Genomic DNA, 12,530 nt, shown 5'->3' on the forward strand with positions numbered 1-12,530 from the left:
TGGAGGCTCTAGTACCCTGTTGTACACCTCTAGCTTGGATACAAGATGTGATACGGGTGGCATAGATGCTCTAGTACCATGTTGTACAGCGCTCAAATTAAACCTGGATTCGTCGCTGAAGACAACCCGGTTCTCCTCCGTAGCGTTCAATTCCATTGTTCACAACATTACTGCAAATGGAGGTGACGGTGGGTGTCAGAGGCCGAACATGTAATGGGGGCTGCAAGACCAAATGTCCTTCAGCCAAGAGCCTGGAAAGGGTTTCAACAGACACAGGGGTGTAATGATGGCGCCACTTTTCTCTGGATGGCGGACAACAGCTGCTGGTAATTATTAGACAATCAGACATTCCTACTGGTGGTCTGTAGGGGGTCCTGAGCCCGGTCACCTTGTGTGCCCTCACACATCCACTGGTCCCAACACCTCCTAACAGTCTGGTCAGACGCTCCTCTCTACTGGTGGTCTGTAGGGGGTGTCCTGAGCACAATCACCTTGTGTGCCCCCATCCATTGGTCCGAACATTCCCCAATAGTCTGGTCAGACGCTCCTCTCTACTGGTCTTCTGTAGGGGGCGTCCTGAGCCCAGTCACCTTGTGTGCTCCCATCCACTGGTCCCAACACCTCCTAACAGTCTGGTCAGACGCTCCTCTCTACTGGTGGTCTGTAGGGGGCGTCCTGAGCCCGGTCACCTTGTGTGCTCCCATCCATTGGTCCGAACATTCCCCAATAGTCTGGTCAGACGCTCCTCTCTACTGGTAGTCTGTAGGGGGGGTCCTGAGCACAATCACCTTGTGTGCCCTCATCCACTGGTCCCAACACCTCCTAACAGTCAGGTCAGACGCTCCTCTCTACTGGTGATCTGTCATGGCGTCCTGAGCCCGGTCATCTTGTGTGCCCTCACACATCCACTGGTCCCAACACCTCCTAGCAGTCTGGTCAGACGCTCCTCTCTACTGGTGGTCTGTAGGGGGTCCTGAGCCTGGTCACCTTGTGTGCCCTCACACATCCACTGGTCCCAACACCTCCTAACAGTCTGGTCAGAACGGCCAGTGGGGGACAATTCATCGATGCGACCCTCCAGCTTCTCACACCCCAATAACGCCCCCCTCTCAGACTCTGGTATTGGGCTGAAAGCTCTTCCTGTTTCCTTGAGGTAGCGTGGTGCTCACTAGAGCCACACTGTCAATGGCCCATAATATTCGTAGACCAATAACTGGGTAGCGCAGACTTCCGAAAGAGATGTCTTCATGCAACAAAGAACTTTAACAACTCTGGATGTCAACAGCACCGACGGTTCATTCCGGACTGTACTGAAAAGCACATAAGTCCTGATGGTCCTCTTCTCAGCTGGGCTCCTCCTGCCTGCGGCATTCAGGACTTCTCCTTGTGGACCGAGGCACGACGATACAGCTAGCTGTATAATAACCATAGGGTCCTGAGGGCCGGCGTAGTTCTGATGAAGGGCTTTGGCAAGAACCGTCGATCCTGTTGTTGACATCTGGAGGTTTTAAATAAAACAGTTTGTTGCATGAGAAAACTTTTTTGTAAGTGCGCTACTCAATCCTCTGTCTGCAATCACAGCGGCTCTGACCCCTACAGTTACTCCACTGGATGGCGCCACCAGATTGCCATGCATGAGCAATAAAACCTTGATTTCTGGGTAATTGGGTTGTTGCCGACTGCAGACGGCTGGGTGGGATTCTGACTGCGGTATGTGACCCGCGGCTTACCTGTCTGGCGTCTTCGCTCTGCGGATGTGCCGGCTGGGGCACAGCTGTACATGCGCAGTGCAGAGCCGGCACATCAGCGATGACACGGCGGTGCGAGCCTCACACTGAAGTAGGACATGCCGCGATTTTTTCATCATGCGAGTTTCCCACAATCCAAATCGCAGCTGTCTGCAGCGGATTACATAAACCAACGCGGTCCTATGGCAGCGTGCAACGGGGGACATACCGCGCGGCGCCTCGCCATGGAATCTCCACCTGCGTTCATTCGGCCTACAGCTTGCCCTATGGCAGGAGTGCAGGGGAGCGGGTGCGATCAGCGTCTCCCTCACAGTACATGGTGTGTAGCATGCAGCTTGGGAAAGAAGGGAGAAGTTTGTGTCCGAGAACTCTGGCGGGACGACACTGAGAAGCGGCTCATAAATCCGAGTTATCTGGGCGCCGCCGCTCCCCGGATGGCAACCTTATTTCTGTCATATAGATCAATCCTGAGAGCGGCATCAAAGCTGCCGGGAGATAAGGCAGTGAGCAGCAGGCCTGATATATGGCTGTCAGTGTAGAGAAGGGCTTCTGCACTCACATTCAAGGGCGGAAACAAAGTATCACACAAGGAACTCAGGACTGGAGAGGTAGTACAGAACAGCGCCTCACCCGTGCTCCGGTTGTGCGCGGTACTGCAGCTTCCCCTCATTCACTTCAATAGACCTGAGCTGTAAAACCAGACAACCTATGTACAGGTAAGGCGCCACGTCTTAAAGAAAGCCGCCACGTTCCTCCTTACACCAGGAAGCTCAGACCTCTGCTGCTGTTTGCATCAATACATCTCATTTTTCCAACCTGGTGATCAGCTGTTATACATGGAGACGACCCAAATGAGGAAAGACACAGCTCAACATACATTTCCCCTGCAGCACCCTCTACAGGAGGAATGCAGTATTACAAGGGGAGTTCATATAATGCATGGATGGGTCAAATATAGCGACTGTCCATTCTGGTTAATGGGAGGGGTTCCCAAGTGGAAGGACCGGTATAACAGGTCGCGCTCCCCGAAGCAGATCTACATCACACGGCATTCCTGTTGGCTCTCAGGCCCTGCTGGTTCAGTGTCTGCACAAAGCCTGCTATGACGTGGGGAAGTAGCGAAGTCACAGACTGCGGGGACCCCAAGGGCCCAGTCACATGGCCACGTATTGAGGATTGTGAACTGTAGGGACAGTGCGCAGCCCATTATAGCCCCTGATGTGATGTAGATGGGGTTTCCCTGCCTGTCCTAACCGCGTCCCCTTTCACAGTCCAGAACAGAGCATGCGGGTCCGCGCTCTGCCCCATGTGAGTTGCACCCAAGTTTCTCGGGTACGGCTGTGTGAATACAGCCTAAAACTGAAGCCTTTCCGTTTAGACACTGATGGGGGTCTCAGTGGTCAGTCCATACTAGCAAACCCCCCGTAGCTCCCTTCCCCCACACCCCAATAAGAGTCATGTGACCTAGCATAGAATCCAGTTTATTATCTACCCGCTATTACAGTTATTTGCACTTTACTGTCCTGTTATGTTATTACAAAAGGTAATTAAGGCGATTGTGTAAATCAAAAACATAAAACCGCGCGGCGCTGAGCGTTCGGAGGGGACGGCACGCTGCGCTGGTCTCCACCGCGGTCTGTCTGGAGTTTACAGGCTCCGGGCCCAGACGGGTCAGTCACGTGTTTGTCTACAGCTACCAGGACTGACGGCAGCCCTTCTAAAGTGCAGAGTACGGTGGTGGTTAGCAGGCGATTGTGGGGCTCATTATGGGGTGAGCCTCTTGGGGTCACGGGGGAACATGGAGGTTTGGCGCACATTGTGCAATCCCAGGTACAGCATGGTGACACGCTCCAGACCTAAAACAGAGGAGAAGCGGAGATCAGAGGAGAGCAGCGCAACGCACAGTAACGTGTAAGGCACACCATCCTTACCGATGCCACCACCGGCGTGAGGCGGAGCTCCGTAACGGAAGGAGTCGATGTACGCCTTGATCTTCTCCAAGTCTTAAGAAAAAGGGAAAATAAGCGCATCGTTTGATTTGTACTAACGAGGGGCGTGTAGACATTTACTCCAAGCAATACAGAATAGAGCAACTCTGCAAATGGTCTTCGTTAAAAAGCCCCTCCCATTTTGTGTACGCAGCTCCTATGCTACGCATGAGCCCCTCACAGCTGCCCAGTGACCAGCGCTCCTACACTTGTACACAGGAGCGATAGTCAGAGAAGGAAGGCGGAGCGCCGGGAGCCCCTCCTCTGCAGACAGGCAGTCGCTCAAAGACTGAACGACTCCTGCTTACACCTAACAAGAAGTCACTGCAGCAGCCCTCACAGCAGTAGTCATCGCTGTGGCAGGAGCAGGCGTCGCCGCAGCAGGAGCCCTCACAACAGTAGTCATCGCCGCAGCAGGAGCAGGCGTCGCCGCTGCAGCAGCCCTCACAACTGTAGTCATCGCCGCGGCAGCAGCAGCCCTCGCCGCAGCTGTCCTCTTTCGCCCAATTATTCGGATGACTATCGCCCCTCCAGACCTGAAGGCAGGATCATCAGATTTATGTTCTCCATGCTGTGGACAGGCCCCTCCGCCGTCTGACCCCGTGTTGTTTTCCTACCTATCCCATGATGCTGCGCTCTTTCGGTCAGCAGCTGAGCATCGTGGACTCTCTGGGCTCCGGACAGGATCTCTTCTCCCCTCATGAACATGTCATAGGAGTTGGAATATTTCTGTACAAATAAAGTTAGATTAAGATAAACTGCAAACTAAAAAGTAAGCAAAACGGCAGCAACGAGCACACCGACACCGGGGGTCCCTGGACCGGGGCACGCCGACACTGAGGGGGGGTCCTACGACCGGGGCACACGGACACTGAGGGGGGGTCCTACGACCGGGGCACACGGACACTGAGGGGGGGTCCTACGACCGGGGCACACGGACACTGAGGGGGGGTCCTACGACCGGGGCACACGGACACTGAGGGGGGGTCCTACGACCGGGGCACACGGACACTGAGGGGGGGTCCTACGACCGGGGCACACGGACACTGAGGGGGGGTCCTACGACCGGGGCACACGGACACTGAGGGGGGGTCCTACGACCGGGGCACACGGACACTGAGGGGGGGTCCTACGACCGGGGCACACGGACACTGAGGGGGGGGTCCTACGACCGGGGCACACGGACACTGAGGGGGGGTCCTACGACCGGGGCACACGGACACTGACGGGGGGGTCCTACGACCGGGGCACACGGACACTGAGGGGGGGTCCTACGACCGGGGCACACGGACACTGAGGGGGGGTCCTACGACCGGGGCACACGGACACTGAGGGGGGGTCCTACGACCGGGGCACACGGACACTGAGGGGGGGTCCTACGACCGGGGCACACGGACACTGAGGGGGGGTCCTACGACCGGGGCACACGGACACTGACGGGGGGGTCCTACGACCGGGGCACACGGACACTGACGGGGGGGTCCTACGACCGGGGCACACGGACACTGACGGGGGGTCCTACGACCGGGGCACACGGACACTGAGGGGGGGTCCTACGACCGGGGCACACGGACACTGAGGGGGGGTCCTACGACCGGGGCACACGGACACTGAGGGGGGGTCCTACGACCGGGGCACACGGACACTGAGGGGGGGTCCTACGACCGGGGCACACGGACACTGAGGGGGGGTCCTACGACCGGGGCACACGGACACTGAGGGGGGGTCCTACGACCGGGGCACACGGACACTGAGGGGGGGTCCTACGACCGGGGCACACGGACACTGAGGGGGGGTCCTACGACCGGGGCACACGGACACTGAGGGGGGGTCCTACGACCGGGGCACACGGACACTGAGGGGGGGTCCTACGACCGGGGCACACGGACACTGAGGGGGGGTCCTACGACCGGGGCACACGGACACTGAGGGGGGGTCCTACGACCGGGGCACACGGACACTGAGGGGGGGGTCCTACGACCGGGGCACACGGACACTGAGGGGGGGTCCTACGACCGGGGCACACGGACACTGACGGGGGGGTCCTACGACCGGGGCACACGGACACTGAGGGGGGGTCCTACGACCGGGGCACACGGACACTGAGGGGGGGTCCTACGACCGGGGCACACGGACACTGAGGGGGGGTCCTACGACCGGGGCACACGGACACTGAGGGGGGGTCCTACGACCGGGGCACACGGACACTGAGGGGGGGTCCTACGACCGGGGCACACGGACACTGACGGGGGGGTCCTACGACCGGGGCACACGGACACTGACGGGGGGGTCCTACGACCGGGGCACACGGACACTGACGGGGGGGTCCTACGACCGGGGCACACGGACACTGAGGGGGGGTCCTACGACCGGGGCACACGGACACTGAGGGGGGGTCCTACGACCGGGGCACACGGACACTGAGGGGGGGTCCTACGACCGGGGCACACGGACACTGAGGGGGGGTCCTACGACCGGGGCACACGGACACTGAGGGGGGGTCCTACGACCGGGGCACACGGACACTGAGGGGGGGTCCTACGACCGGGGCACACGGACACTGAGGGGGGGTCCTACGACCGGGGCACACGGACACTGAGGGGGGGTCCTACGACCGGGGCACACGGACACTGACGGGGGGTCCTACGACCGGGGCACACGGACACTGAGGGGGGGTCCTACGACCGGGGCACACGGACACTGAGGGGGGGTCCTACGACCGGGGCACACGGACACTGAGGGGGGGTCCTACGACCGGGGCACACGGACACTGAGGGGGGGTCCTACGACCGGGGCACACGGACACTGAGGGGGGGTCCTACGACCGGGGCACACGGACACTGACGGGGGGTCCTACGACCGGGGCACACGGACACTGAGGGGGGGTCCTACGACCGGGGCACACGGGCACTGAGGGGGGGTCCTACGACCGGGGCACACGGACACTGAGGGGGGGTCCTACGACCGGGGCACACGGACACTGAGGGGGGGTCCTACGACCGGGGCACACGGACACTGAGGGGGGGTCCTACGACCGGGGCACACGGACACTGAGGGGGGGTCCTACGACCGGGGCACACGGACACTGAGGGGGGGTCCTACGACCGGGGCACACGGACACTGAGGGGGGGTCCTACGACCGGGGCACACGGACACTGAGGGGGGGTCCTACGACCGGGGCACACGGACACTGAGGGGGGGTCCTACGACCGGGGCACACGGACACTGAGGGGGGGTCCTACGACCGGGGCACACGGACACTGAGGGGGGGTCCTACGACCGGGGCACACGGACACTGAGGGGGGGTCCTACGACCGGGGCACACGGACACTGAGGGGGGGTCCTACGACCGGGGCACACGGACACTGAGGGGGGGTCCTACGACCGGGGCACACGGACACTGAGGGGGGGTCCTACGACCGGGGCACACGGACACTGAGGGGGGGTCCTACGACCGGGGCACACGGACACTGAGGGGGGGTCCTACGACCGGGGCACACGGACACTGGGGGTCCTACGACCGGGGCACACGGACACTGAGGGTCCTACGACCGGGGCACACGGACACTGGGGGTCCTACGACCGGGGCACACGGACACTGGGGGTCCTACGACCGGGGCACACGGACACTGGGGGTCCTACGACCGGGGCACACGGACACTGGGGGTCCTACGACCGGGGCACACGGACACTGGGGGTCCTACGACCGGGGCACACGGACACTGGGGGTCCTACGACCGGGGCACACGGACACTGGGGGTCCTACGACCGGGGCACACGGACACTGGGGGTCCTACGACCGGGGCACACGGACACTGGGGGTCCTACGACCGGGGCACACGGACACTGGGGGGAGGGGTTCCTGGACCGGGGGCCACCGACACTGAGGGGGGTCCTAGGACTGGGGCACACCGATACTGAGGGGGGTCCTAGGACCGGGGCACACCGACACTGAGGGGGGGTCCTACGACCGGGGCACACGGACACTGAGGGGGGGGTCCTACGACCGGGGCACACGGACACTGAGGGGGGGGTCCTACGACCGGGGCACACGGACACTGAGGGGGGGGTCCTACGACCGGGGCACACGGACACTGAGGGGGGGGGTCCTACGACCGGGGCACACGGACACTGAGGGGGGGTCCTACGACCGGGGCACACGGACACTGAGGGGGGGTCCTACGACCGGGGCACACGGACACTGAGGGGGGGTCCTACGACCGGGGCACACGGACACTGAGGGGGGGTCCTACGACCGGGGCACACGGACACTGAGGGGGGGTCCTACGACCGGGGCACACGGACACTGAGGGGGGGTCCTACGACCGGGGCACACGGACACTGAGGGGGGGTCCTACGACCGGGGCACACGGACACTGAGGGGGGGTCCTACGACCGGGGCAAACGGACACTGGGGGTCCTACGACCGGGGCACACGGACACTGAGGGTCCTACGACCGGGGCACACGGACACTGGGGGTCCTACGACCGGGGCACACGGACACTGGGGGTCCTACGACCGGGGCACACGGACACTGGGGGTCCTACGACCGGGGCACACGGACACTGGGGGTCCTACGACCGGGGCACACGGACACTGGGGGTCCTACGACCGGGGCACACGGACACTGGGGGTCCTACGACCGGGGCACACGGACACTGGGGGTCCTACGACCGGGGCACACTGACACTGGGGGTCCTACAACCGGGGCACACGGACACTGGGGGGAGGGGTTCCTGGACCGGGGGCCACCGACACTGAGGGGGGTCCTAGGACTGGGGCACACCGACACTGAGGGGGGTCCTAGGACCGGTGCACACCGACACTGGGGGAAGGGGTGGGTCTTACTGACATACAACTACTTGTATAATACTCACAGGGTCCTGAGGGTCCGGCATTGTGTAGAAGGGTCTCACAGCCAATGGATATTTATCAAGGATGTAGAAGTCCGTGTCGTACTGAGAGAGAAACCGAAGATTTCTTAGAATCATTGATATGAGAAGCGGCTCATCGTGGACTAGATTGTTAGCCTGCGGGTCCATCTCTAGTCATAGATTAGGAAGAAAGGACCCCAATATACACCGCAGGACCCCAATAGACAGCAAGACCCCAATATACACCGCAGAACCCCAACAGACATCAGAACCCCAATATACACCGCAGGAGCCCCCCCTCCCCCAATATACACAGCAGGAGCCCCCCCAATATACACAGCAGGAGCCCCCCCAATATACACAGCAGGAGCCCCCCCAATATACACAGCAGGAGCCCCCCCAATATACACAGCAGGAGCCCCCCCCAATATACACAGCAGGAGCCCCCCCCAATATACACAGCAGGAGCCCCCTGCAATATACTCAGCAGGAGCCCCCCCAAAATACACAGCAGGAGTCCCCCCAATATACACAGCAGGAGCCCCCCAATATACACAGCAGGAGCCCCTCCAATATACACAGCAGGAGCCCCCCAAAATACACAGCAGGAGTCCCCCCAATATACACAGCAGGAGCCCCCCAATATACACAGCAGGAGCCCCTCCAATATACACAGCAGGAGCCCCTCCAATATACACAGCAGGAGCCCCTCCAATATACACTGCAGGAGCCCCCCCCAATATACACAGCAGGAGCCCCCCAATATACACAGCAAGAGCCCCCCCAATATACACAGCAGGAGCCCCCCAATATACACAGCAAGAGCCCCCCCAATATACACAGCAGGAGCCCCCCCAATATACACAGCAGGAGCCCCCCCCCAATATACACAGCAGGAGCCCCCCCCCAATATACACAGCAGAAGCCCCCCCCCCCAATATACACAGGAGCCCCCCATTATACACAGCATAAGACCCTTATGTGACCCCCATCCTGTCTGTAATAATGTGCAGGGATCTTCGTACCTTTTCTTTGACGAGTCGGCCCAGAAGCTTCTCGTTGGGGGTGCTGAAGGGACAAAACAAAGTGATGGTCAGATGGTCAGCAGTCCCTGAAGGCGCTAGAAGCTAAAGGCGTTTCCAGGATGTAAAGATGGGGGCGCTCTGCTCAGGATAGGTCACCAATATCAGATGGGTGGGAGTGTGCCACTTCACCACACACTGGGCACAGCGCCGTACATTGTATAGTGGTTGTGCCTGGTATAACAGCTCAGGCCAATCACTTCCATGGGACTGAGCTACTTAGGACCATGTGACTGATGAGTGTGACCTGGAGGATCCCCCAATCCTGAGGACGGCTCAGCAGTACTGGAGGCACAGGAAACCCCTCTAAATGACAGAATTCTGGCTGCCTGCACTCACCACTAGGGGGCGCTCACTGCTAAATGTATATAACAGGATCAGTTTATCTTCAAAGTATCAGGCCTTAACATACAAATGAACGATTAGGAAGCGGCTTGTATTCTATTACTAAGGAGCAACTGAGAAATCTGAACCCACATGGAGCAACTTGTAAGGAGGGTATTCGGCAAGCCCTCGGCCCTCTGTGGACCCGCTACCCGCCGCAGGCAATACGGAAGGGGTTAACAGCAGGGACTGGTGTTCTCGGCGATGCCCAAGGTTGCAGTAGGAGGGAGGCAGTCAGTGATCGCCGGCTCGCACGAGGACAGCGCCGCGGGGAGGGTGAAGCGGGGGATTGGCGAGTCTCGGCGCGTATTTCTGAAAACTTTTAACATATTTTTGAACTAAAATGTTTTTCTATTGGGGATCGCTGCTCATTACCGCCACTGGCCATGGGGGGCGCTGCGGACAGACGCTATGTAGGCAGCATGGGCGGAAACTAAAGGGCTCAGTGACCGCATTCATGTATAGTAATGGGAGCAGCCACCTGAGATCCTCCTCATCGCCCATCTCCACTCCGGCCTCACGTAACATGGCAAGACCCTCGCGGTACTCCAGGCGGAGCGTCGGCTCCAAGAACTTGAAGGGCTCGGCAGGGAACTGTCTGCACACCGTCTGGATCTCCGTCTGAAACCTGAAAATCATTAAAGAAATGCTAATTAATTCATCTAAAAAGAAAAGCGCAGATCAGACGACCCGGGTGTAGAGGAGTGAGGGGCCCACGCAATGACTGGCTCTAACACCAGAGGGCGCAGTCGTCCTGCAGAGCGATATCACGGCCCCAATCTTATTCATTATCACAGTGGTGGCTGTGCCTTCAGAGAACGTCACTAGGTATGCCACAGACTGCGCCAGCCTCCACCCGCCCCAGCCTCCGACCCGCCCGCGCCAGCCTGCGACCCGTCGCCCGCCAGCCTTCGACCCGTCGCCTGCCAGCGCCAGCCTCAGACCCGCTGCCTAAGCCAGCCTCAGACCCGTCGCCCGCCAGCGCCAGCCTCAGACCTGCTACCCGAGCCAGCCTCTGACCTGCCAGCCTCTGACCCGCCGCCCGCAAGCCTCCGACCCGCCAGCACCAGCCTCCAACCCGCCTGCGCCAGCCTCCGACCTGTTGCCCGCCAGCCTCTGACCCGCCACCCGCAAGCCTCTGACCCGCCAGCACCAGCCTCCGACCCGCCTGCGCCAGCCTCCGACCTGTTGCCCGCCAGCCTCCGGCCCGTCGCCCGCCAGCGCCAGCCTCAGACCCGCTGCCTGAGCCAGCCTCCGACCCACCACCCGCCAGCCTCCGACCCGTCGCCCGCCAGCGCCAGCCTCAGACCCGCTGCCCGAGCCAGCCTCCGATCCGCCGCCCGCCAGCCTCCGACCCACCAGCCTCTGACCTGCCAGCACCAGCCTCCGACCCGCCGCCCGCCAGCCTCCGACCCGCCGCCCGCCAGCCTCCGACCCGCCGCCCGCCAGCGCCAGCCTCCGACCCGCCGCCCGCCTCCGACTGGCTGTCCGCCAGCCTCCGACCCAGCCTCCGACCCGCCGTTCACCCGCGCCAGCCTCCGACCTGCCGCCAGCGCCAGCCTCTGACCCGCCGCCCGCCAGCCTCCGACCCGCCGCCCGCCAGCCTCCGACCCGCCGCCCGCCAGCTTCCGACCCCATGTTCTGCACCTGAAGGCGACGCAGTGGTCCTCGGTGTTACCTTTCTTGCAGCCCCTTAAATATCTGCACCAGGGTGTCAGCGATCACATCCACAACCTCATGATAGTGATAGTTGAAGGACATCTCGATATCCAGGCCTACGAACTCCGTCAGGTGCCGGTGAGTGTTGGAATCCTCCGCACGGAAAACTGAAAAAAAAAACGCGGATAGGTCACCAGGAAAGCAGCGTCCGGCACACGAGCCTCACAACGCCAGCCGGACAATACTATAGCGTGGCGGACTACAACTCTCAACATCCACGGAAGATTTCATCATTTATTTCTAAAACTAGCATTGCGTTCTGCATATCGGCAACGTCTCCCATCATCTGAATACGTAGTTACACCAAAGGCCCACTAGAGGGCTCCAAACTCCAGCATATCTAGCAGCACCGCCCTGCGGTCAGACACAGTGGTGGGGGGTCCTCGCAGCTTTCTGGTGGGTGCTGCAGGCTGGGACGTTCGCTACGGTTCACCATGAGAGCAGCGACTGTAATGCACCGCCCCATGACCTGGTAACTGGGTACTACTGCATGGCTGATAACAGAGAGACCAGCTGTAATGCGCCCATAACGGCTGGGGCTGTTTCACATTCCGTTACATGAATCTGGCGTTGGCGCCGCACAGAAAACTGCATGAGAGCGGCGCAAAAGCGGAGAATATATGAGCCGGGGACCTCGGCGATCGGCAGCACCTGCATGGGTCTGCTCCGGCTTCACGGTCAGACCGCACACGTCCCGCCCGTGTATCCCAGCACACGGACCCGTTAGACTACAT

General features: G+C 60.9%; 1 protein-coding gene across 1 annotated transcript in view; it reads right to left on the reverse strand.

Moving 5' to 3' along the window:
- Positions 1-3,213: 3,213 nt before the first annotated feature.
- DARS1 (aspartyl-tRNA synthetase 1) overlaps positions 3,214-12,530 on the reverse strand; it is a 70,010-nt gene continuing 60,693 nt past the window's right edge. The window contains exons 9-15 of the mRNA XM_066575159.1: positions 11,756-11,903; positions 10,559-10,705; positions 9,637-9,679; positions 8,615-8,695; positions 4,354-4,465; positions 3,680-3,751; positions 3,214-3,604 (exon numbers count right to left, since the gene is read on the reverse strand). Of these exons, the coding sequence (XP_066431256.1) occupies positions 3,513-3,604; positions 3,680-3,751; positions 4,354-4,465; positions 8,615-8,695; positions 9,637-9,679; positions 10,559-10,705; positions 11,756-11,903 (695 nt within the window). The 3' untranslated portion in view covers positions 3,214-3,512. The remainder of the gene's footprint in view (positions 3,605-3,679; positions 3,752-4,353; positions 4,466-8,614; positions 8,696-9,636; positions 9,680-10,558; positions 10,706-11,755; positions 11,904-12,530) is intronic.

Source organism: Eleutherodactylus coqui, chromosome 8 (assembly GCF_035609145.1).
Source record: "Eleutherodactylus coqui strain aEleCoq1 chromosome 8, aEleCoq1.hap1, whole genome shotgun sequence".
Classification (NCBI taxonomy): domain Eukaryota; kingdom Metazoa; phylum Chordata; class Amphibia; order Anura; family Eleutherodactylidae; genus Eleutherodactylus; species Eleutherodactylus coqui.